The following is a 21964-nucleotide window of genomic DNA, read 5'->3' as shown; positions in this document are numbered from 1 at the left end:
AGGATTTTTATATAAAAATTCTATTTTAATAGATATAAAGCCTGATTTTTCCATTAAAATTAACCCATAAGTATCTTTTTATGCAATTTAAATATTTTATAAACTTTAAAAATTTTTATAACATTCCAAAAAATGAAGTTATTTATATTCACCATTGTTTAGTTTGCATTAGAAAATAAACTCATTGATAGTTATTTCAATCACTAACTGCAGTTTAAATTTTATTCTGACATAAATCTACATATGTATAGGAGGGCATCTTGGTTTACTAGAAAAGGAATGTCTTTGAGAGTAATAATTTGGGGACTGTCATTTTCCGACCTAACTCCACCAATCCATTGCATAGATTGAAGAGTAAATTCATCTCTCTAAAATGTTTAATAACTATTCCAGTGATTTTTTTTGCTGGCCATTGCTAAACTGCTCATAAATATTTCTGTACATGTCACAGAAACAATTTAAAGTGCTGTTTTACCTTTTAATTAGGTAGCTCTTCCACAGCATTTCCATAAACTGGGTCCATTTACGAGGTGTTAATACATGTCATCAACTTTAGACAGCACTTTCACGTGGATACCCAATTTATAATTAAGGTGAAAACCTTTATAATCATTCTCTTGAAATTTTAATTCATGAGAGTTTCACTTAGAGATCTCAATAAAGTTCAGTAAGTTGCATTGTTAATTATTTCTTCTTGATTACATCTTACCTATTAGAAAAAAAAAAGTTTAAATCTAACCAAAAGAGATTTTTAGTATCCTTAGTTTAATGTCTGAATAAATCCTTGTTTATTCAATAAGATTTTGGATTCAGTGTATGTTTTCAGAGTTAAATTAGAAAATCAAGTAACAGTATTTAAATATATAAAGCACCAAGAAAAGGAGAACTCTTTAGATAAAAATCACTGATGCTGGTGAAATTGGGATTTAGTTCAGAGGTTATGGGATGGCTATGAATAGGATTCATTAGAGAATCTTCTAAAGAGTGCTATGGGGGGCTTCCCTGGTGGCGCAGAGGTTGAGAGTCCGCCTGCCGGTGCAGGGGACGCGGGTTCGTGCCCCGGTCCGGGAGGATCCCGCGTGCCGCGGAGCGGCTGGGCCCGTGAGCCATGGCCGCTGAGCCTGCGCGTCCGGAGCCTGTGCTCCGCAACGGGAGAGGCCACAGCAGTGAGAGGCCCGCGTACCGCAAAAAAAAAAAAAAAAAAAAAGAGTGCTATGGGAACTTCATGGAGAGGTAAATAACAGACACAGATTCTTTAGAAATCTGAGTTAATATGAAGCATATTGAGTCCCCTAGAAAATGGTACCTATGTATTGTGAACAGTATATTTTACCCTTCACTTTTTATGTCCTTATAATTTCCTGTCCAGTTACACGTAGTTTTGCAGGGATTTCAACATTGTTAAAAACAATCATGTTGATCCAGAATATTTACACTGATTTAGGGTTTAGAAATCACACCTTGTATTTGCTTCTAACCTCATGGACTTCTTTGTCATGTGTATGGCAAATTACAGATTTTAATAGATTCCTTGAAACAGTTACTAATGAGACTGAGAAAGAGAATTTATCTCATGGAGAGGGATCTACTTCGTGAATTTTTGTGCATCTGAGAGCAAAATATAAGGGAAATATAAATTTCAACAAAGGAACATTGTGATTGAGTTTAAAATAAATTTCACTAGGAAAATGAACTTCCCTAAGGCATACATCTAATAACAGTCTTATCCTTTTTAATTGTTAGCTCCCCCCCCTTTTTTAATGTGGAGAGATATTGTATTTTAGAAAGTAATTGGAATAATCAAACTGCATACTTAATATTCTGGAAAAAAAAGAAAAAATTAAATTTGCCAGGTTATAAACAACTCAGTTGTTACTAATTTTATCTGTACATTTGCAATTTTATGTGCTTTATTCTTTGAGTTTCTGTTCTACTATATGTGTCATATACCTCAAGGAGGTCATTAAAAATAGTGCAGGATTTTCTTCTCTCTTTGCTCAAAAGTACAAATTTCAAAGTTGGACACCCAAGTTGTTTTGCATTTTGAACTATAAGCAAGGAGTAGCACTCAAATGAGTACTGACTGTTTTTTTCACAAGAGTATCAAGCCACAGAGGCATGCAACATTAGCATCCAGTGTGCAGAAACTGAATGGTTTTATTGCATAATATAGGAGAATTGTTCACTACTGTCTGTTTCTGCTGACAGTTCTGATGTTCAATCTGGTAATATCCCCAAAGCTATTTTTTTTTAAACCCAGTGCTTTGATATCAGATGTTAATGGGTTCTTGGTCTATGGGAGGAGAAGCAATGAGACAGTTAACATGCAAGAGCTCAGTCTAGGAGGAGTCAATGCAAGAAAGTATGGACTGAATAAGAAAACCTAAGGTTTGGTTTACTTTTTCTGCTTGTTTATTTTGTCAAGATAAAGGCAGCATAAAATACAATAACCTAGACTTTTGCTCTGACATCAGAGTAGGTAAATAGCTGAGGCATTAAATTTCATTTGCTAAGTTCTTCTTCTATGGCCATCTTCTCTGCTGATGTCTCTAGAATGCTTTAGGTTCCCTCTAGCTATGATGTCTCTATACACATCCAGAATACTGACATTACTAGAGCACTGTCCATGTGAGCTTTGCAGAATTAAAACTATCCCTCTAAATATGCTTAGATGATATTTCATGCCCAGTTAAAATTAATGTGAAAACTTATAATGCATTCAGGTACATAATATTATAAACAATCTTTTGCACCATTTTATAAAATTTAGAAAATATTTTAGACCTATAATTTCTCCTTTCCATTGTACATTTGGAGTAGCTGAATAATATAATTATAGAATAACCATATTTTAAAGCCAGATGAGACCTTAGCATTTCTAGGACTTTAGTAAGTGGGATAAACTTGATTTCAAGCTATGGCTCAATTACTGTAACTATGAATTTTGGAATGATACATTTCTGCTCAAAGCCTTGATTTCTTCATCTTTAAAACTGATAGGTAAGATGATACAGCTACTTTGGAAGGCAGTTTGGCAGTTTCTAACAAAGCTAAGCAAACGTATGGATACCAAGGGGGAAGGGGAGGTGGGATGAACTGGTAGATTGGGATTGACATACATACACTATTGATACTATGTATAAAATAAATAACTAATGAGAACCTACTGTACAGCACAGAGAATGCTACTCAGTGCTCTGTGGTGACCTAAATGGGAAGGAAGTCCAAAAAAGAGGGGATATATGTATACATATAGCTGATTCATTTGCTGTACAGTAGAAACTAACACAACATTGTGAAGCAACTATATTCCAATAAAAATTAAAAAAAAAGAAAAACCTAAACATACTCTTAACATACGATCTAACAATCACCACACTCCGTGGTATTTACCAAAATAAAATGAAAAGTTACATCCATACAAAAACATGCACATAGATGTTTATAGCAGCTTTATTCATAATTGCCAAAATCTGCATGCAAGCAAGATGTCCTTCAGCAGGTAAATGAATAAATAAACTGTGGTACATCCACACAATGAAATATCATCCAGTGCTAAAATGAAATGAGCCAGCAAGCCATGGAGGAAACTTAAACGCATATTACTAAATGAAAGAAGCCAATCTGAAAAAGATACATACTGTATGATTCCAATTATGTGACATTCTGAAAAATGCAAAACTGTGGAGACAGTAAAAAGACCAGTGGTTGCCAGGGGTTGCATGGGGGGATAAATAAATAGGCGGAGCACAGTGGACTTTTAGGGCACTGCAGCTGTTCTGTATGATACTACGATGGTGGATATATGTCATTATACCTTTGTTCAAACCCAAAGAATGTAAAATAGCAAGAGTGAACTGTAATGTATTTAACTTTGGACTTTGGGTGATAATATTGTGTCAGTGTAGCTTCATGGACAGTAAAAAATGTACTACTCTGGTTGGGGATGTTGAAAATGGGGAGGCTGTGCATGAGTGGGTAAGTGGGAACCTTTGTACTTTCTGCTCAATTTTGCTGTGAATGTAAAACTTCCCTTAAAAATAAAGTTTATTATTTTTTGAAAAAAAAAGATAGGTAAGAGACATACCTCTTAGGAATGTTATAAGAATTTAATGAAATAATGTGCATATGTTGATTATAATATGCACATTATGGAAAACAGGCATTCCAAAATTATTTGTTAAAAACTCAAGGGCTTCCCTGGTGTCACAGTGGTTGAGAATCTGCCTGCCAATGCAGGGGACACAGGTTCGAGCCCTGGTCTGGGAAGATCCCACATGACGCGGAGCAACTAGGCCCGTGAGCCACAACTACTGAGCCTGCGCATCTGGAGCCTGTGCTCCACAACAAGAGAGGCCGCGACAGTGAGAGGCCCGCGCACCGCGATGAATAGTGGCCCCTGCTTGCCGCAACTAGAGAAAGCCCTCGCACAGAAACGAAGACCCAACACAGCCAAAAATAAATAAATAAATAATAATATCCCCTAATATGCTGATTTATTTTTAAAAAAAAAACCTCAAGCATATTGACAATCAGAGATGTTACTGTGTAAAAGCTAGGAAAGAGTTGGGGAAAGGATCAAACTTTTTCTTAATTATATTCTTGGAAAATTGAAGAATGTTCAAAATTCCTACCACATTAATTATAGATATCTGTAAATTATGAATGTTATTGAATATGTAAGATTGAACAGTATCAGTTTTCTTCCAGTTTAGAAGCTGAACACAGTGCTTGTTAAAGGTCTCAAGTGGACTTGGCACTGAATAGTGAATGTTTCAAGAATCTTTTTTGCTGTTGTAATTAGTGAACCAATATTGATTCATTAACTACCTTTTGCAGTTTACATTAGGGTTCACTATGTGTTTTAAATTCTATGGATTTTACAAATGTAATAATGACATGCATCCATCATGACAGTATCATACAAAATAGTTTCACCATGCTGAAAATCCCCTGTGTTAACATCTATTCATCCCTCCCTTTTTACCCCTGAATCCCTGGCAGCCACTGATGTTTCTTACCGTGTCCATAGTTTTGCCTTTTCCAAAATGTCATATAGTTGGAATACTGCAGTATGTAACCTTTTCATATTGGCTTAATTTTTTATCAATATGTATTTAAATTTCCTCCATGTCTTTTGTAGCTTGATAGTTAATTTATTTTCATTGCTGTATAATATTCCATTGTATCGATGTATAACAGTTTGTTTATCCATTCTCCTGTTGAAGGATATCTTGGTTGCTTGCAAGTTTTGGTAATTATAAGCCAAGCTTCAGTAAATGTTCATGTGAAGTTTTTGTGTAGATGTAAGTTGTCACCTCATTTGGGTAAATACCAAGTAGCACAATTGCTGGATCACATGGTAAGAGCATGTTTGGTTTTATAAGAAACTGACAAATTGTCTTTCAGAGTGGCTGTACCATTTTGCATTTCCACCAGCAATGAATGAGAGTTCCTGTTGCTTTGTATTCCCCTCAGTACTTGATATTGTCATGGTTCTGAATTTTGGCCATTCTAATAGGTGTGTAGTGGTATCTCATTGTTATTTTAATTACAATTCCCTGATGATATGTGATGTTAAGTGTCCTTTCATATGCTTACTTTTCATTTATATGTCTTCTTTGTTTGGGTGTCTTTGTTAGATCTTTTGCTAATATTTATAGACTTTTAAATTTTTATTGTTGAATTTTAAGAATTCTTTGTAGATTTTAGATACCAGTCCTTTTGCAAATATTCTTTGCAAATATTTTTTTCTGATCTGTGCTTGCCTTTTCATTCTCTTAGTAAACAGTGCCTTTCACAGAGCAGAAGTTTTAAATTTTTATGAAGTCCAATTTGTTAATATTTCCTTTCATTTTTTATACTTTGTGTTGTATTTAAAAAGTCATTTCCAAATTCAAGGCTACCTAGATTTTCTCCTAGGAGCTTTAAAGTTTTGCACTTTACATGTAGGTCTATGATTCCACATGTAATTTATCCTTTACATTTTTTCCCCATGGGTAGAAAAATTACTTGAAAAATTAGTAGCTTCCAAGACAAAATACACAGTCAAAGAATAATTTTCCAAAGCTGAAAGCAAGACTTTTACAAATTTAAAGTGAACAGCTGTCAAAAATTCACTATTGAGAGACACCAAGATGATAATACTTGTTTAAGGAGAACTGGATAAAGAAAGAATGGTTAAATAAAATTCTAACTTAGAAAAAAAACTGGTTGATGGTCCTATAGAACGGTAAAAATGTAACCTTCAGGATTATATTTTCTATAAAAATTATTACCATCTCTATCAGATAAAAATCTATTTGCATTCCTGTGTGACAAGAATTATTTACATAGCTATCCATTTTAACAAAATGAGCATCTACAGAAGTGTAAAACCCCTACAGAATTGTAAAACATCCTAACCAATAGTAAATAGCAAGTGGTAAAAAGATACACACTGCTGGAGAATTAGACATCTGCCAGGTAGACTTGGTTCACAATGTCTGCCCAGGAGGGCACTGAAGGGACAAGCAATAGTACTTTTTGCCTACTTCTAAGCTTTTGATAAATTTCTTTACTTCACAGAGAAAACTGTTGTAAGAGCCTACTTAAGACTTATGAAGAGAAATATGAAGACTTCAGTGACTTTCTTTGTGTGTGTGTGTGTGTGTGTGTGTGTGTGTGTGTGTGTTTATTTCTATAGAATTGTGTCTGCATAAGTACTGCAGAATTCCTTTAAGTATAGTTTGGTAAAGAACTAGTTTGGGAATAGCAATCTTTATTTTTCTTTTGATTATTGTCAGAAGTGGGTCAAGTAAGTTTGAGCTGGTTAAAGCCCAATGAAGAATAAATAGCTTATAGTGCAGAGAAACTAGGCAAACTTTTGTGATAAAGGTTAACAAAACTTCATTAAAATGATGAGATAATTTTGACTATCGTATTTTGGGAAGAATAAAAGATAATGAAAGAAAGTAATTCTTACCAATATTTTATAATAACTATAAATGGAGTATAACCTTTAAAAATTGTGAATCACTATATTGTACACCTATAACTTATATAATATTAATATTTTACATCAACTATACTTCAATAATTTTTTTTTAATTTTTAGAAAGAAAGTAATTCTTTCTGGTTGCTGGCTTTTAAACCCTTCACAGAAAGGGATTTACCTTATTTATCTTTTACATCATCTACATTTTCTAACACATAGCAATGCCTAGGTTCTGGAAAGGAGACAGAGGAAGGGTTCTAAGGATGTAGAAAAGGGATATGAAATTTCAAAAAGTTTTACATTTAGCTATATACATGTTCTTTCTTCTCAGAATAGTACTTGCCTAGATATTTATGCAGGATATTAGTTATTTGGAGAACAATCATCATGATCAAATTCTTACTAAAAAAATTTTGGCCACCTTTAAGTAGATACATAAACAACAATTAACTTATATACTGGTATATTCCATTGGCTTTATAGCTTCTTTTTTTTGGGGGGGGCAGTGAAAGGGAAAAATTACTGTGTATTTGCCTATGTAATGAATTTTAAATTTACAGGTAGAGATTCAGGTGTGCAAAATGGAAATATTTTCTTATACTTAGTTAAATCTCTGAGCTCATATACAATGGGTTGCTAAACTTAATCTTGCCAATGTAAGAAACTCAACCTCTTTTGGCTTATAATTCAGTCTTTTTAGAAAAAGTTTCCTCTTTAGAAAAATATTCTTTTCTCTCTTCTCCTTTCCTCCTTAGAATTTTGTTTTACATATGCAGATATCAGGGGAGGAAACAGTTTGTGGTAGATTATTCCCCGTTCAATGGATTATAGCATAAACTCTCTACCTCTTCAGGTTTTGCCATTGATGTATTCAAAGCCCAGCTTTGGGAACTAAAAGAAAGCAACTTTAACTAAGTGTGGCTTTTGCGAATAAAATGTCCTTCTACTTTAGGTCTGTTCTTTGGATTATGGATTTATAAAATTCTGCTTTGGATGTTGTTTTCTACTTTCCCTGAGGCAAATTCTAGCTTTGATTGTAGAAAACTGAAGAATTAAGAAAAAAATCATAGAAAAAAATGTAAAATATATTTCAAAATCTTATTGTGCTACACTTGCTGCGATGACTGAAGATGGAGCCACCCACAGAATTTTGCAACAAATGAAATGTCTTGTAGTCTAAGATCACTTCCTTTATTGCCCTCTTTATTACTGTTTTCCAGCATAATAAAAATCATCCTTTGCATCTCAGGATAGCTATAAAATGAGTGACAGTAATTGCTAGTCATTCAGCAATTCTCTGCTCTTAAAATAATGTACTTCAGGATTTGCAGTAACAGTAGGACATTTCACCCCTCACCCCAAATCAAATGTTAAGCTGACACTCTGAAATGATTAAGACAAATTTTCAATCAATCCTTCAAAACATATACTACAGTTGACCCTTGAACAACATGGGTTTGAACTGCACAGGTCCACTTTTATGAGGATATTTTTCAACAGTAAATATCACAGTACTACACCGTCCATGGTTAGTTGAATCTGCAGGGGAACTAGGGATACGGAGGGCCAACTATTGACACAAGTTATACACGAGTTAGTGCCAGCATTGTTCAACGGTCAACTGTTTTCCAAGTGTACTTGTTTTATAATAACATATTTTCTTTCTTTTAAACATCATTGTAAAAATTATGTAATTGTTAAATCCAAGTACATGTGCAGTTGAGAAAAAAAAATAAATTGGAGGTAGAGCTCCTAATGATTTTTTCTGCGTCTAACGAGTAAACTCATTCCATCAGCGAAGACTTAAGAGATATGTCAGTAGAAAGTTTTATACAAAGTATTTGGTGTTTTATTTCTTTCCTATAGGTGTGGAGTTATATATCTAGACATAAAAACTCAAGCTATCATGAAGGCCTTTTTAACTACTTAAGTTCACCAGAAATAAAGAAATACTTGTTTTTAAGACATTAGCTTAATGTTTAGTTACTGTGTATATGGGAGGTGCCCAATTTTCTTTTTCTTTTTCTGGTACTCTGTGTTTAGAATTTCATGCAAATAATTGTTGCTGGCATTTTGTGAAACATTCAGAATAATGGGGAAGTGTCACAATAATGGAAATCTTGCAAACCTTTCCTAATGCTTCTGTGCTATATTTAATCTTAGTAATTCAAAAGATCATTTAGTCATCATCTCCAACATTCTCAATATAGCTGCTTCAGATAAACACTGGTATATGCTTCTTGTCATTTATTTTCCTTATTTTATTTTATATTGTATATTTTCATGTAAGATTTTTATTTCCATATGTGACCTTAACTCTGTGGTTCTTCAACATAATTAACACCGTGGCTTCTGATTGTGTTGTGCAATCTAAAGCAATAACCACACAAACTTCTATAAGGCCAAACAAAAAAGAATCAGAAAAATTCTTACTGTATATTTTATTCTCCATTTAAAGTAATAAAATAAATTGTGAAGCATATATATCATTGTTTTATAGAAGTGAACATTCATTTTTAGTGAATATTTTCTGTATTTTTTCCAGTGCAAAATTCATAGGAAAAAAAATAGTTTGTGACAGCTATAATTTCACCTTTAATTAAACAGAAATTACTGAATTTCTTAGATAATTAATTTTCCAAAAATGAACAATGTTTTTTCTTCCTAAATATCTTCACTTTCACAGAGCTGAGAAAAACAGCTCTGCAATCTAAAATTAATCACCTTTAGTGAATACAGATTAAACATGCATTGAATACATATATATTGTGTTTGCTTTTAAAAAAACTTACAACATACTTTGGAAAATAACAGCTTCTTAATGTGTCATTAAAGGGCATATCTGTGGATTTTTAAAAAACTGATCATTATTATGCCTTCCACATTTATACTTGTACTTCAGTTCCAAGGGAAACATGATGGTGATGATACACATGTGCTTTCTGTTGAGATGGGACTGTGCCTCTATTTATTACAGGCCTTAATGACACATTCATAACTGAATGCTACAAATTAGGTTAAAACTCCAGTGAATTTGTAATGAAGGTTTTCAGTACTTAATCTTTTTCATGCAAATGAACTTACTATCCTTAATGTGGCTTAGATTGACTAATTTTAAGGCTACAGAAATGTGTCTACCAATGTTCATAACCCATGATTCAGGATTTAGACAAAATAATGTACTGTTCCCAGGTGCATCTTATAAGAAGACTTCATTCATTCAACATTCTTGTTAACCTAACAGGTGCTATGTACTGTACCAAGGGCTAGATACCTCAAGGAATAAGATAAAATTCCTGCACTCATATATATTTGTTAGTCTACTAGAGAGATAGTTTCATTAGTATATCACTAAAACACAGAAAGAAGCTCTAATGAAAACATATAAACCATTTTATGTGAACCCCAAACAACTTGGAACAAAGTCTGCCTTGATCTAGGTCAGCATGGATTTCCTGAGGCAGGACATTTAACTAGTGTCTTAAAAGAATAGTAAGGAATTCCCTGGTGGTCCAGTGGTTAGGACTCTGCCCTTCCACTGCAGGGGGTACGGGTTTGGTCCCTTGTAGGGGAACTAAGAACCTGCAAGCCATGAGGCATGGCCAAAAAAAATAAAAATAAAAATAGTAGGAGTTGAGCAAGCAGACGAGGGGATTGGCAATTACGATATTGTGATTTAGAATAAGAGGTATATCTTTGGTCTTTTCCTGTTTCTGGCACAGAGCTTCTAAAACCCTTGGAAAATACTGAGTGATGAGGGCCATAAAGCTGTCTTTTGTACGTTAATGAGGTGACTTTGGGACCACCCCCCACCCCCCATAGGATGGGGGCTGGTTGACAGGGCAACCAACCATGTGATTAGAAATTTTAGTTCCACCCCTTTACCTCTGGGAAGGGTAGAGGGGCTGGAGGCTGAATCAGTTGCTGAGATTCCTGAGGCTTTTTTGTTGTAGTTGTTTTCTCTGTGTGTTTTGAAGTAATAGAGTCTTTAAAGATTTGGGGTGGGGATTCATTTAATAAAAATAGAAACCATTTCTTTAGTATTCTTTTAATTTCTTAGAAATATCATTGCCCATGCTTGTTGATATTCTACATATTTACTCAGCTCTACTCAGTTTTATTCTGGGAGTATTAATCATTTTATAGAAAAAGAAAACATTGTTGTGCTATACTAATAACTCCCAGCTGCCTTCATGCCTTAATCATGCAAAGAAGGAAGGAGAGAAAGGGGTCTGGAGATACTCTTCAGAGTGAGCAAATTTCTCTGGGATTCATTTACTTCAAGTCAATCAATCTTTTTAAAGCCCTTTTTATATATGTCTTTTCACAGATGTAGTGAGGTTATTGCTTTACAGTATAAAGTTATATATTTCACCGTTTTCATCATTTGCTAATCTGTAATATTTCTGTAATTGTGTTAAATATCGTACATCAGTGAACATTAGTTGCATGCAACACCATAGTTATATTTTTCTATATATTTAGGGCAGGTGATTTTTTTAAGAGTTTCATAATCTGCATAGTATTGTGCTTAATCAGGATTAAGTATTCCATCATTATACATTTTATTTTTGTTTTAATCTAGGATCTTTCCTTAATTTCCATCTGTAAGTCACTCAAATCTAAAATCTAATCTACTGGAACTAGAATCTAAAATAAGATGCAAGCTGTAAAATTTGCTGATAAAAATGCAAAATTTTTATTTTACAAGATGAGCTATTGAAAAAGGTATAAGCAAAGTCACATCTGTATTTTTTCTTCTTAGTTGTCAATGTCTTTTATTCCCAATGTGCACATTATCCGCAACCAGAAATTAACATGAATTATAGTATGCTAGATTGGTGTGATTAAAAAAAAAAACAAACATGAAACTAATTTGACCTGTTTACTTCCAGAGAGCCATATCCTAGAAGATGTCAACAAATGTATCATAGCCTTGAGAGACCAGGATGCTGATAATTTAGATCGAGCTGCAGGTGCTATCAGAGGACGGGCCGCAAGAGTTGCTCACATTGTCACAGGTGAAATGGACAGTTATGAGCCAGGAGCTTACACAGAAGGTGTGATGAGAAATGTTAACTTCCTGACAAGTACTGGTAAGTCTCTGTCCCCAATAACAGCTGCTCTCTTCCTGACATTTGCATCTACATAGCTACCAAATATTCATACATATGGAAAGAAGATCTCAGTCTGTGTGGCTTGTTTTGAAATAGATTGCTCTACTATCTGATAGGGGCTTGTATCCTATGGTTGTGTGATTTGAAATTTATCTCTGGGAAGTAAATATATTCACTGGAGAAAAAAGGCTTTTATACATATATGCATTATATAAATTACCCACAGGCCTTTAGCCAGTTATGAATGTTTATTAATGCTAGAGTTGTTAGGAGATATAATTAGGCCAGATGTGATAAGTATGTAATAGTTTCCAAGCCCTCTTTTAGCTGTCTGATTGGTACCCCCCAGGTTTTTGTTTACATTGCTTAAACAGAGCAAACTTGTCCTATGTTTCCAGAGAAATGCTTTCTACCTTATTTTGCAGTCTGTTTGCAAAACACCATTTTGTTCTTTCACATAATGTTTGATTACTTAAGAAATCCCGGACCAGGATTTTGTTTTGCTTGCAGCACCGAAGTTAATATTTTCTGAAATCAGCTAATAAATGCTTAGTTTCTGAATCACACATTAAAATGGTATTCTTATTTTAGCACTGTTATTAACATTTCTCCAAGACACTTACAGAAAATTCAAAGAAGCATTTAAATTCATATGAATTCAGAAACAGTGGATGCAATTTGAATGAGGGCAACCAACCATTTTTAGAAGTCATCATGGCAGTAGTTTTTCTTGTGAAAAGCTCTTGTGATCTGTGAAAACCTCAGGCTGAATTTTTCTTATTAATTACTTCATAAGAGGAGGGTGACAGTGGACCCATGACTCCTAAAATATTTGAAATTACATACTTAAGTCATTGATCCTACCTAGAGAATTGTTCATGTTATACATGGGGCGTATTAAATTTGGATGTACATAATTGTTTTGTGAAAGGGGTAGAAGGGATGGAAATGGGTGATTTGGGGGGAGAGGAAGCTGCTCCTTGAAATGAACAAAGATAAGCTTATCAACAGTTGAATAGCCTTCATTAGGGAATAGTTCTGAAGAGCTATACCACAAGGTAGCCTTGGCAAGTTTTGTAGAGAACTGATGATTAGCGTTGCTCTTTTCCTAGCATGTTGATACAGAACTCATTAATGAATCTTGGCGCATAGTTTTCTCAGTATCTCTTTAAAAATATTTCTAAAACAATGAAATGCTTAAGATATACTAAGGAAAGATGAAGGAGGTGTGTTTGCAACTCTTGATATATTTCTATACTAACTGCTCAAAAGTCACTGGTGTCACGAATAGGGTACAGGGTAGTTGCTTTATCAGTGAGGTGTGGCGATACATTTACTTGCTTAAGGAGATAATTGTGTTAGAGTAGTTCAGCATCTCTTCTCTAAACTAAATTTAACTGGTCCTTTCTTGTTGGTCAAAATCAAGTACAGAGTTCTCTGATTTTTTTTCTACCTTCTGGGGATAGAATTGTAAGTAAAAAGAAGAAGGCATCAGTGGTTCTCCTTTTAGCCAGTGAAAAATGCCCTATAGGGAACTGACTAAAGTCTACCAAAATTGTACCTATATCTTTCTTCTGTCTCAGTTTTGTAATCGTATTGGTAATGTCTTGTGAACACACTCTTATAGTCACCATGTCTGTATGAGGTACTAAGTTTATAGTTTTATTCTCTATAGTATAGCACCCATATCTGGACTTCATATGCAAAGAAGTGGAAGTGAAATTTTGAAGTGTCCAGAATGTGAAATGTGTTGTGGGAACACTCCATTCACAATCAATTCTTATAATCTGTAATCAGAAAATAAAAATGAAACAAAGTTATTTACACATTTAATTACAATTTTTTCAATACCTGTATGATTTATGATGACCTTACAAAATAACTAACCAATATGGCTACATTATCATTCAATCAGAAGAGAGAGAAATCCTTTTTCCTCTAATTATTTGTATGTAACTTTAATTGAAATTCTCCAGGTAAATTATGTCCTGTACCCCAAATACAAATACAATAAATATGGCATAATCCTGGGTTATTCTGTATAAGTCACATCTTATTAGTAATATAATAGTATAGTTTATGATTTTCCAATTTTGTCGTTTTAGTTTTTTAGATACTTTTTAGCTTATCTTAAAATCTTCTCATTTTGGGTTTTTTATGTCTAATTTCAAACTTTTCTCCAAACAGCTTTCCTTGAAATTTATCAAAAGCATGCCTCACTAAAGGGAATTCTGAGCAATAAATTAGCTGAAAATGCTAATTTGATCAGTTTGATCTTAACCAAAGCTGAAATATGTGAGCATTTTCTCTCCCATAGAGATATTATCTATGAAAAATACTTCCAACTATTCTATCCTCCACAATTAAGTAACAGAAGATGTTCATCTTTGTTCACATCTGCCCATAACTTGGACTTATTTTTTTATAAATAATCATCAAATTAAATAATTCAAAATGTCATGTTTTATGTTATGAAGCCTTAATAGTTCATATTTTAGCAAGTGAGTGGTCTGTATATGTGGCCTGTTTTTCTCTTTCTTTCTTTTCCTTTTATGCAGTTCTCAGGTCTCAACCCTTTTTCCTGAAAATAACTCAATAAGGAGCTATTGTGAATTGTTCTTATTAATGAGACTTTCTTATCTGTGCACAATTTGCCTTTAAAGTACTGTCATCAATGATGAAACCTAAGTCATACTTATCTAAATCACAAGGAATGTTTTTGGAACATTGCACCTTTGCTTTTAATCAGACTTTGTGGCTCATTAGCACATTTTCAAGATTTGTTGATCTTCTAAGTGTTTTATCAGCACTTAGAGAAGCCCTGTTACATTGCAGGATTTGCATTGTTCATAAAATCAACCAACTGGTTTTCAGTGAAATGTAGGCAACATCTGGAATGCTGCATTTCATTCAGACTGAGGCGGAGTATTGTAATCTCCATGAGAAATTTTTTTTTTTTTTTTTGCGGTACGCGGGCCTCTCACTGTTGTGGCCTCTCCCGTTGCAGAGCACAGGCTCCGGACGCACAGGCTCAGTGGCCATGGCTCATGGGCCCAGCCATTCCGCGGCATGTGAGATCTTCTCGGACCAGGGCACGAACCCGTGTCCCCTGCATCAGCAGGCGGACTCTCAACCACTGCGCCACCGGGGAAGCCCAGCTTTTTTTGTTAAATAACAAGTCTTCTGGATTGCAATGTGAAGGCTTAGAAGTTGTATACCTAACATCAATTTCAGTTTTTTCACACTAGGCTGGGAGAAAACCTAAACCAAGAGTGGACACACATAATTATCTTTTGTGAGTGATTTATGAATTCTGTCAATTCAGAAATCAGCAGGACCCAAAGCATCTTTTGCAAACACTCAAACTCCACCTCGTTTCAAAGTCAGCTAGGCTCATGGACCAAAACACAACAAGCACACACATAAATGAACCTGACCAAGACATCCTGGTGGCCTCCAACATTGGCAACTGGTAGTGATGGCAAATAAAGTGTCATTCATCAAGTACTCTTTCAGGCCCAAACTTGAACCCTTTCCCGTGTTAGAGTGGAGAAGAGTGGTATAGCTGCGATTTTTCTTCTTAAAGGCAAATGAGACAAGTGAGAACAATTTAGAGCCAATAAATATTTCCAAATTTTTGTTGTAAATTTTTCTTGTGACCAGTTGAAACAATGGATAGACTTTTAAGATGAATTTCTCTAAAAAACATTTTAAAAACTTTAATAGCAGTCAGTAATTCCGATCAATTTCCTTCATTTAATAGTCTTCATATACAAATAGCCTACATTTTTGTAGCCTACTTAAAACATTTTTTAGCTACTGTCCTTATGTTGCATCACTGTTTATAATCTTAAATGGCTATAGGATATAAAACAGAAGCTTTAGTTCCAGCAGTCTTTGCCTACTACAGCCAGCAGAGGTTGAAACTCAGTGGTCCACATACTGGATGTGATTCAGTATGACTCAGAGAATTCTTATGTGTCCATTAGAGTTTTGACTAACAAAGTTTTATGTTTTATTATAAGAATTACTTTCTAATTATATATATGAATATATATACATATACACATATACATACATATATATATATATCCAGATTAATGGCCTATCGTAACAAATTGGAGGGTCTGGCAACACTAGAGCAGAGTTTACCATGGAAACGAAAATGGCTGGGGCTTAGCAGTGTCTTTTTTTTAGTTGAGACTGGGCCATAGTCTCCTTTATTACCCCTCATTATATGCCCAGTCTGCTTTGCTCACTTAATATACCTACCTGAACTTTGTAGGCGTTTGAATTCACCTAAACGTGAATTTCTGTTTTTTTCTTCCTAGCGTGGGCCAAAAGGCACCTTCTACTCTATCTGTTGATGCTTTCACAATCACATGGGCATGCCAGGATCATTTCTGCCTTTAGGTCTTGTCCATGCTGTACCTGTCATTTTGAATACCCTTGCGCCTTATTTATCAACATCAAATTTTATCCACCTTTCAAGAAACAGCTCATACCCCTGTGTCCTCTAGAAACCTTTTTTTTTTACTCTCTCTGGAAATAGTGAGCTCTTCTTGGTCTCCTGTGCTGTAGATTTTAAAGGACTTGCCACTCAGGTACATTGTTCCAGGCAACTATATGTTACTGATGAACTCTTCGGGTATATTTATATAGCAATGACTTTTCTTTCAAAACAGAAGTTAAGTTATAGGAGAAGAGAAAACTTGTATCATTTCTCTTTACATCTCTTCCAATGCCTACCATAATGTCTTGCGTGTACTAGATTAAAATGAAACAGAACAAAACAACTCTTGAATTGAACCTATATGCTTATGCTAATTTTATTCCAGCAGTGAAACACCTTTTCTTCTCTACTGGCCTTCTACAATTATAATTATTCTTTATAACTTTCTCAAATGCCACCACCTTTACAAAGAAGCTTCTGATTCCCTTTCAGTTAGAATTAATTGCTCCATTACCTGTGTTACCATGGATGAGCTTATCCTCTAGTTAATGCTTATTTCACTTTGCCTTGTATCATAATCAGCCATTTACATACAAGTTTCTCCCACTAGATTGTAACGTACTTAAAGGTAGATACCACACTTTATTTATTTTCATATTTCCCAATAGCATTTTATACATTGTAGGAGTACTCAAGTCCTTCTCCCAATTTTAAAATTAAAATTCATTGTAAGATTATACTGTGACACATTCTACTACAGTTAAGCAAGAGGACAAGTCATCATCTCAATTTGTGGGTAAAAAAAACAAAAACAAAAAAACAAAACTCAAGAGCAGTGGACTATGTCAAAGGCTGGGGCAGAGAAAAGATCAGAGAAGTGATTCATTACTGTCCAGAGTCAGATATTAGCCATTTTCAGAGAACTTCGGGTCAGATTCTTAAAAGGTTCTTTAGCAAGCTTTTGAACAAGAGATCATGACTTTTGTATACACAATTACTTCCAAGAACCATCCTTGAACTGCATCTGTTGAAAGATCCCACTAAACCTATTTTCACTAATGGTTCCAGCAAATCCCTCTAAAGGGTAGCAGCCGTGCCTTTAAATTCAGAAGCATATGCTGGCAAACTTCCTTCCCCTGGTAGCAGTCTGAGACAGGCCTCTGGGATTATGCACTTTCTTACTTTTGACTTCAGCCCTAATCTGACACCCTTTAACACAGTTAGTCAGAGAGCATTAATAAACCACTTCTATCTCCGTATCACTTGGCCAGCCTGGATAACCAGTGTCTTGCTGGTGATGCCAAAATCAAAAGTTAAATGACAATTTAGCCTCTTTAAAGAAGAGTAAGATCCCCTGGCCTTAGAAGTACTTCTGTTGCTGCAGAAGTTTAAGACTTTGAACTAACATTGTGAATTGAAGAAAGAAGCTTCTAGAGCTTCTGAGTGGAAAACCTGTTGTTTTGTCCAAAGAGACCTGGATTTGAACAGGACCCAGATCTAGTGAGCAGGCTGAGGGTACTTACTTATCTTGACATTTTAAGTTATTGGAAATATAAACTTGTCAGATAAAAAGTGCCATAAAAACTGAAATCTCCTATGTGTACTGGGTAATGCAAAGCCTTTTTTTTGACATTTTTGATATAGTTAGATCCTAAGAAAGGTACATGGAATAATCTAAAAAGCCACTGTTAGTAATATCCTTATTAATAAAAAGAATACGTTCTGACACACTAGTAGAAATTTTACTGTCAAGGAAGGAAATGGTATAGAGGGCTTAAGGGTAGATTTCAGAGAATCATAAAGAGGGGCTGATACATTCCCAAATCTGGAAAATGTAAAATATGGAACTGTGAAGCTGATGCTAAATGAAGGATAGATTAAAAATAGATGAGCTGAAATGGCATGGGTTAAAAGGAAGGAATCATTGGGATAGGAAGTGGAGAATTTGAACATGCTGTGTGGGTATTCACCATGCAGAGATATTGTAGAGCTCTTGTATCTACTTTAACCCTAGAACTCCTATTACCAGCCTCAGATGCATGTTCTCCAGCCAAAGAAGACATTATCTGGTAAGAGAAATAGGCCACACCTTTCTTTCTAATCTTATTTTTACATACTCTCTGTAAAAAACTAATTCAGATTGATTTTATGGGCCTTTATATGGTAGGAATAGGTAGAAAGTAAAATAACCTAATGTAAGTGGTTTAGGCATGAAGTCCCAGTTTCAGCTCTAGATTGCAAACAACAGAATCTGACTGTAAACCAACACACATGCACAGGAAGGCTAGAGAACAAGAGAAAACAGACAGACTGCAAGGCATGCTGAATATAAGAACCGGTTGGTCATTCCCAAGGAGCATTTGTTTGAGCTGCCATTCCAGACCTCAGTGAACGATTATTGGCATCATAACATTATGACACTGGACCCTACAGATGCTACTTTCATTTGCCACCACATTCCAGATACTTCCACCACAGAAATCAATTCAAAGCCAATCCCTGCTTTTGCCTCACTCTCCCTGAATTCAACTTCCTGAGCAGATGCGTCATGTTAGCAGAATTTAAATCATATGTCCACACCTTGTTGATCAGCATGGAGGGGGAGCCACAAGTACTGGCTTTTGAGCTTCTATGGAGACAACATTTTCTGCCTCAGTTAGATTCTCAAACTGGCAGATTTCTTGGCACAGAAAGGGCTTTGGAGTCTGTGAGCAAAGGGAGATGGGGGTGGTAAGGAGCAGGAGAGGAGTAGCATCAAAAAGGGAGTGAAAGGACCCAGAGAAGGGAAATTGAGTATGGATTTTCCAACTTGGTTGGTCATCATCTATGTTGGAACAATGGAAACGCTTCCATCCATATCACCCAAACAGGAGCTCGGCCTTTCAGCAGCTTGTTTCCAAACCCATTTCTTTCAGATGGTTTATGAAATTTTAAAAATAAGCATAAAAGCATGCTTCATGCCTGGTGGTTTTATTAAATGAGGTATTATGACACCACTTTAAGTGTTTCAGGGATGATGTGCCTTAGAATATATGATGTGAATGTGATTCTATTACCAGGATAGTGGCAAGATAAACATACAGGTGTCTATGAAGTTTTGTGAAAAGTAGAAATGTGGATCATTCAGGGGTTTCTTCTTTTTTTCTTTCTTTAACGACAATAATGACAAAAAATTAATAGGCCTATAATCCTATTATTGTTCAAATACAGTAATACTGTACCAAACTATATCATTTTATTTTAAACCTAAAGGGATGGGGACTTTGACTTCATTCATTTTAAAATTTACTAAGTACTAGACATTCTTTGTAAGAGAGGAGACTAGTGCCTTCTAAAATCATAGTGTTTGCACAGCCACTGGGAAAAGAGAAGTGGCTATTCAAGGCCAGAGGGGATCAGAGGCTCTGAGGTCATAAACAGTCTTAGGTCTTTCCCAGCCCTTCTGAGGGCTATGGGCATCAATATCTCAACACCCCAGTAATCCTCTAAAACACACCCTTCCTAATAGTTGTTAGGAAGCTCTGGAATAGCCTTTTATCACCTGGGTAATCCAACAATTGTCTCTTTATAATAGAATTACTGTAAAATGTTTTATAAACTGTAACATAGTTTATGTTTTTAAAAGGTAGCTAATATCTGGTAGGAATCTCCTTTCTTCTACTCCATCTTGAAAGTCCGATTTATGAAACTAATGAAATAACTCCAGTCATTACAAGTATGTGTTTCATGTATTAATAGTCCTCAGTTGTAAAGACAGGTTAATTTTACTTTTTTAGAGATCATTATATGTGGCCTGGAAAGTCTGGTTATACAGTTATTGACGTGAGCTGGTACAACTTTTGCATACTCATCTGAAAAACTATATTTGAGGTTCAAGGTCACTGAGTCTAGAAAATAAACTGATGTGGGGCATCTCTCATATTTTCTTTCTTCTGGCTTTGGGGAGAGCATAAACCATGTGAAGTTGAATGTATGAATCAGACTGCATTTCCTTTGGTGTTAAGTAATTGGTGTAGATAGCAGAGCTTAACTGGCAATAGTTTTAGCCATTTCATTCCCAGCCTCTCCTTCCCAGCTGTCCTTCATGTCCATTTTTCTGAGATTCCTCAAACGTAGTCCTGCTTGGATGAGCGTGGTCGCAATAGCCATGATGATATTGCCAAGTTTCCAAGACAAGAGTAAGTGTAGTAAGTGAAGGATTAAGCATTTCTAAGGTGAACAGTAGGTATATACTGCCAAAAGAAGGCAATGTTGCATTTACACTGAAGGCAAATATTTTCAAATGACAGTGTTATCTATAAGCTTTATTAATAGATGTGACTATTTTCACATAAAGTCCATATGTAAGTCGTTTATCATGATTGGGTGAGTTAAAGATTATTTCACCTTTTGGTGAAAACTGTAAACTTGGGGAATACTATAAACTTAGTGGATATCTCAAGATCTTCAGTGAAGGAAGAAAGGCTTGTTTGACTGAAGAAGGGAAGTATATTTTAAATGATAGCCACAGTTGGGATAACAATGCTGGGAGTAGAACAAGTGTAATAAAAGAGTCTCTGGAAACATTGATCAGGTGTCCTGTTTACCCAGCCCAGTAAGGATATAGTTCAAGAAAAGCCAAAGAGATTTTAGGCGTGTGGAAATTCTTTCCTACCATGTGCCCATGCTGATTTCTGCTGACAAATATTTTCATTTCACATATTTGAATTTTCTAGCTCATGGTAATTTACAACTTCCTCTTTTGTCAGTTACAAAAGAAAGCATTACTGCTTAACAATCCCACACAGCAGGCTAAGGACCTGGGAATAAGTTTCTTCTGAAATGTATTAGTAACCCAGCAGTATCTTAGAAAGTATAATATATTCTGGTGATCATCCACCATTTAATTTTACTGTCTGCCAAAGTCTGTAGCAGTTAAAGTTAAGTGAACAATTTATATTATAAAATTTCTCTGCTGATATAGGGATTATCATTTATTATAAATACTGCTGCCAGTATTTCTTTAAGATTCTAGATATTTTAAAGTTGATTTTGAATGTAGGTTATAGTGATTTAACAAAGGTTAAAGGCACATTCCTTTACTACTTTTTTTTTTTTCTTTTTGCTGGTAAAGCTTAGTTTCTTATTTTTACTTTTTATTTTATTTTTTTATACAGCAGGTTCTTATTAGTTATCTATTTTATACATATTAGTGTATATATATCAATCCCAATCTCCCAATTTATCCCACCACCACCCCCTCGTCCCCCGTTTTCCCCCCCTTGGTGTCCATACATCTGTTCTCTACATCTGTGTCTCTGTTTCCGCCTTGCAAACTTGTTCATCTGTACCATTTTTCTAGATTCCACATATATGCATTGATATACAATATTTGTTTTTCTCTTTCTGACTTACTTCACTCTGTATGACAGTCTCTAG

General features: G+C 34.9%; 1 protein-coding gene across 9 annotated transcripts in view; it reads left to right on the top strand.

Annotated features, from left to right (window-relative positions):
- Positions 1 to 21964, top strand: part of CTNNA3 (catenin alpha 3) — a 1750900-nt gene that overhangs the window by 1321910 nt on the left and 407026 nt on the right. For all 9 annotated transcript variants that reach the window (XM_028481840.2, XM_028481834.2, XM_028481839.2 and 6 more), the window contains one exon: positions 11872 to 12072. In XM_028481840.2, coding sequence (XP_028337641.1) covers positions 11872 to 12072 — 201 coding nt within the window. The remainder of the gene's footprint in view (positions 1 to 11871; positions 12073 to 21964) is intronic.

This window comes from Physeter macrocephalus, chromosome 20, assembly GCF_002837175.3.
Source record: "Physeter macrocephalus isolate SW-GA chromosome 20, ASM283717v5, whole genome shotgun sequence".
Taxonomy (NCBI): domain Eukaryota; kingdom Metazoa; phylum Chordata; class Mammalia; order Artiodactyla; family Physeteridae; genus Physeter; species Physeter macrocephalus.
Note: the sequence above shows the minus strand (reverse complement) of the source record. Positions and strands in the feature narration are given on the sequence as shown.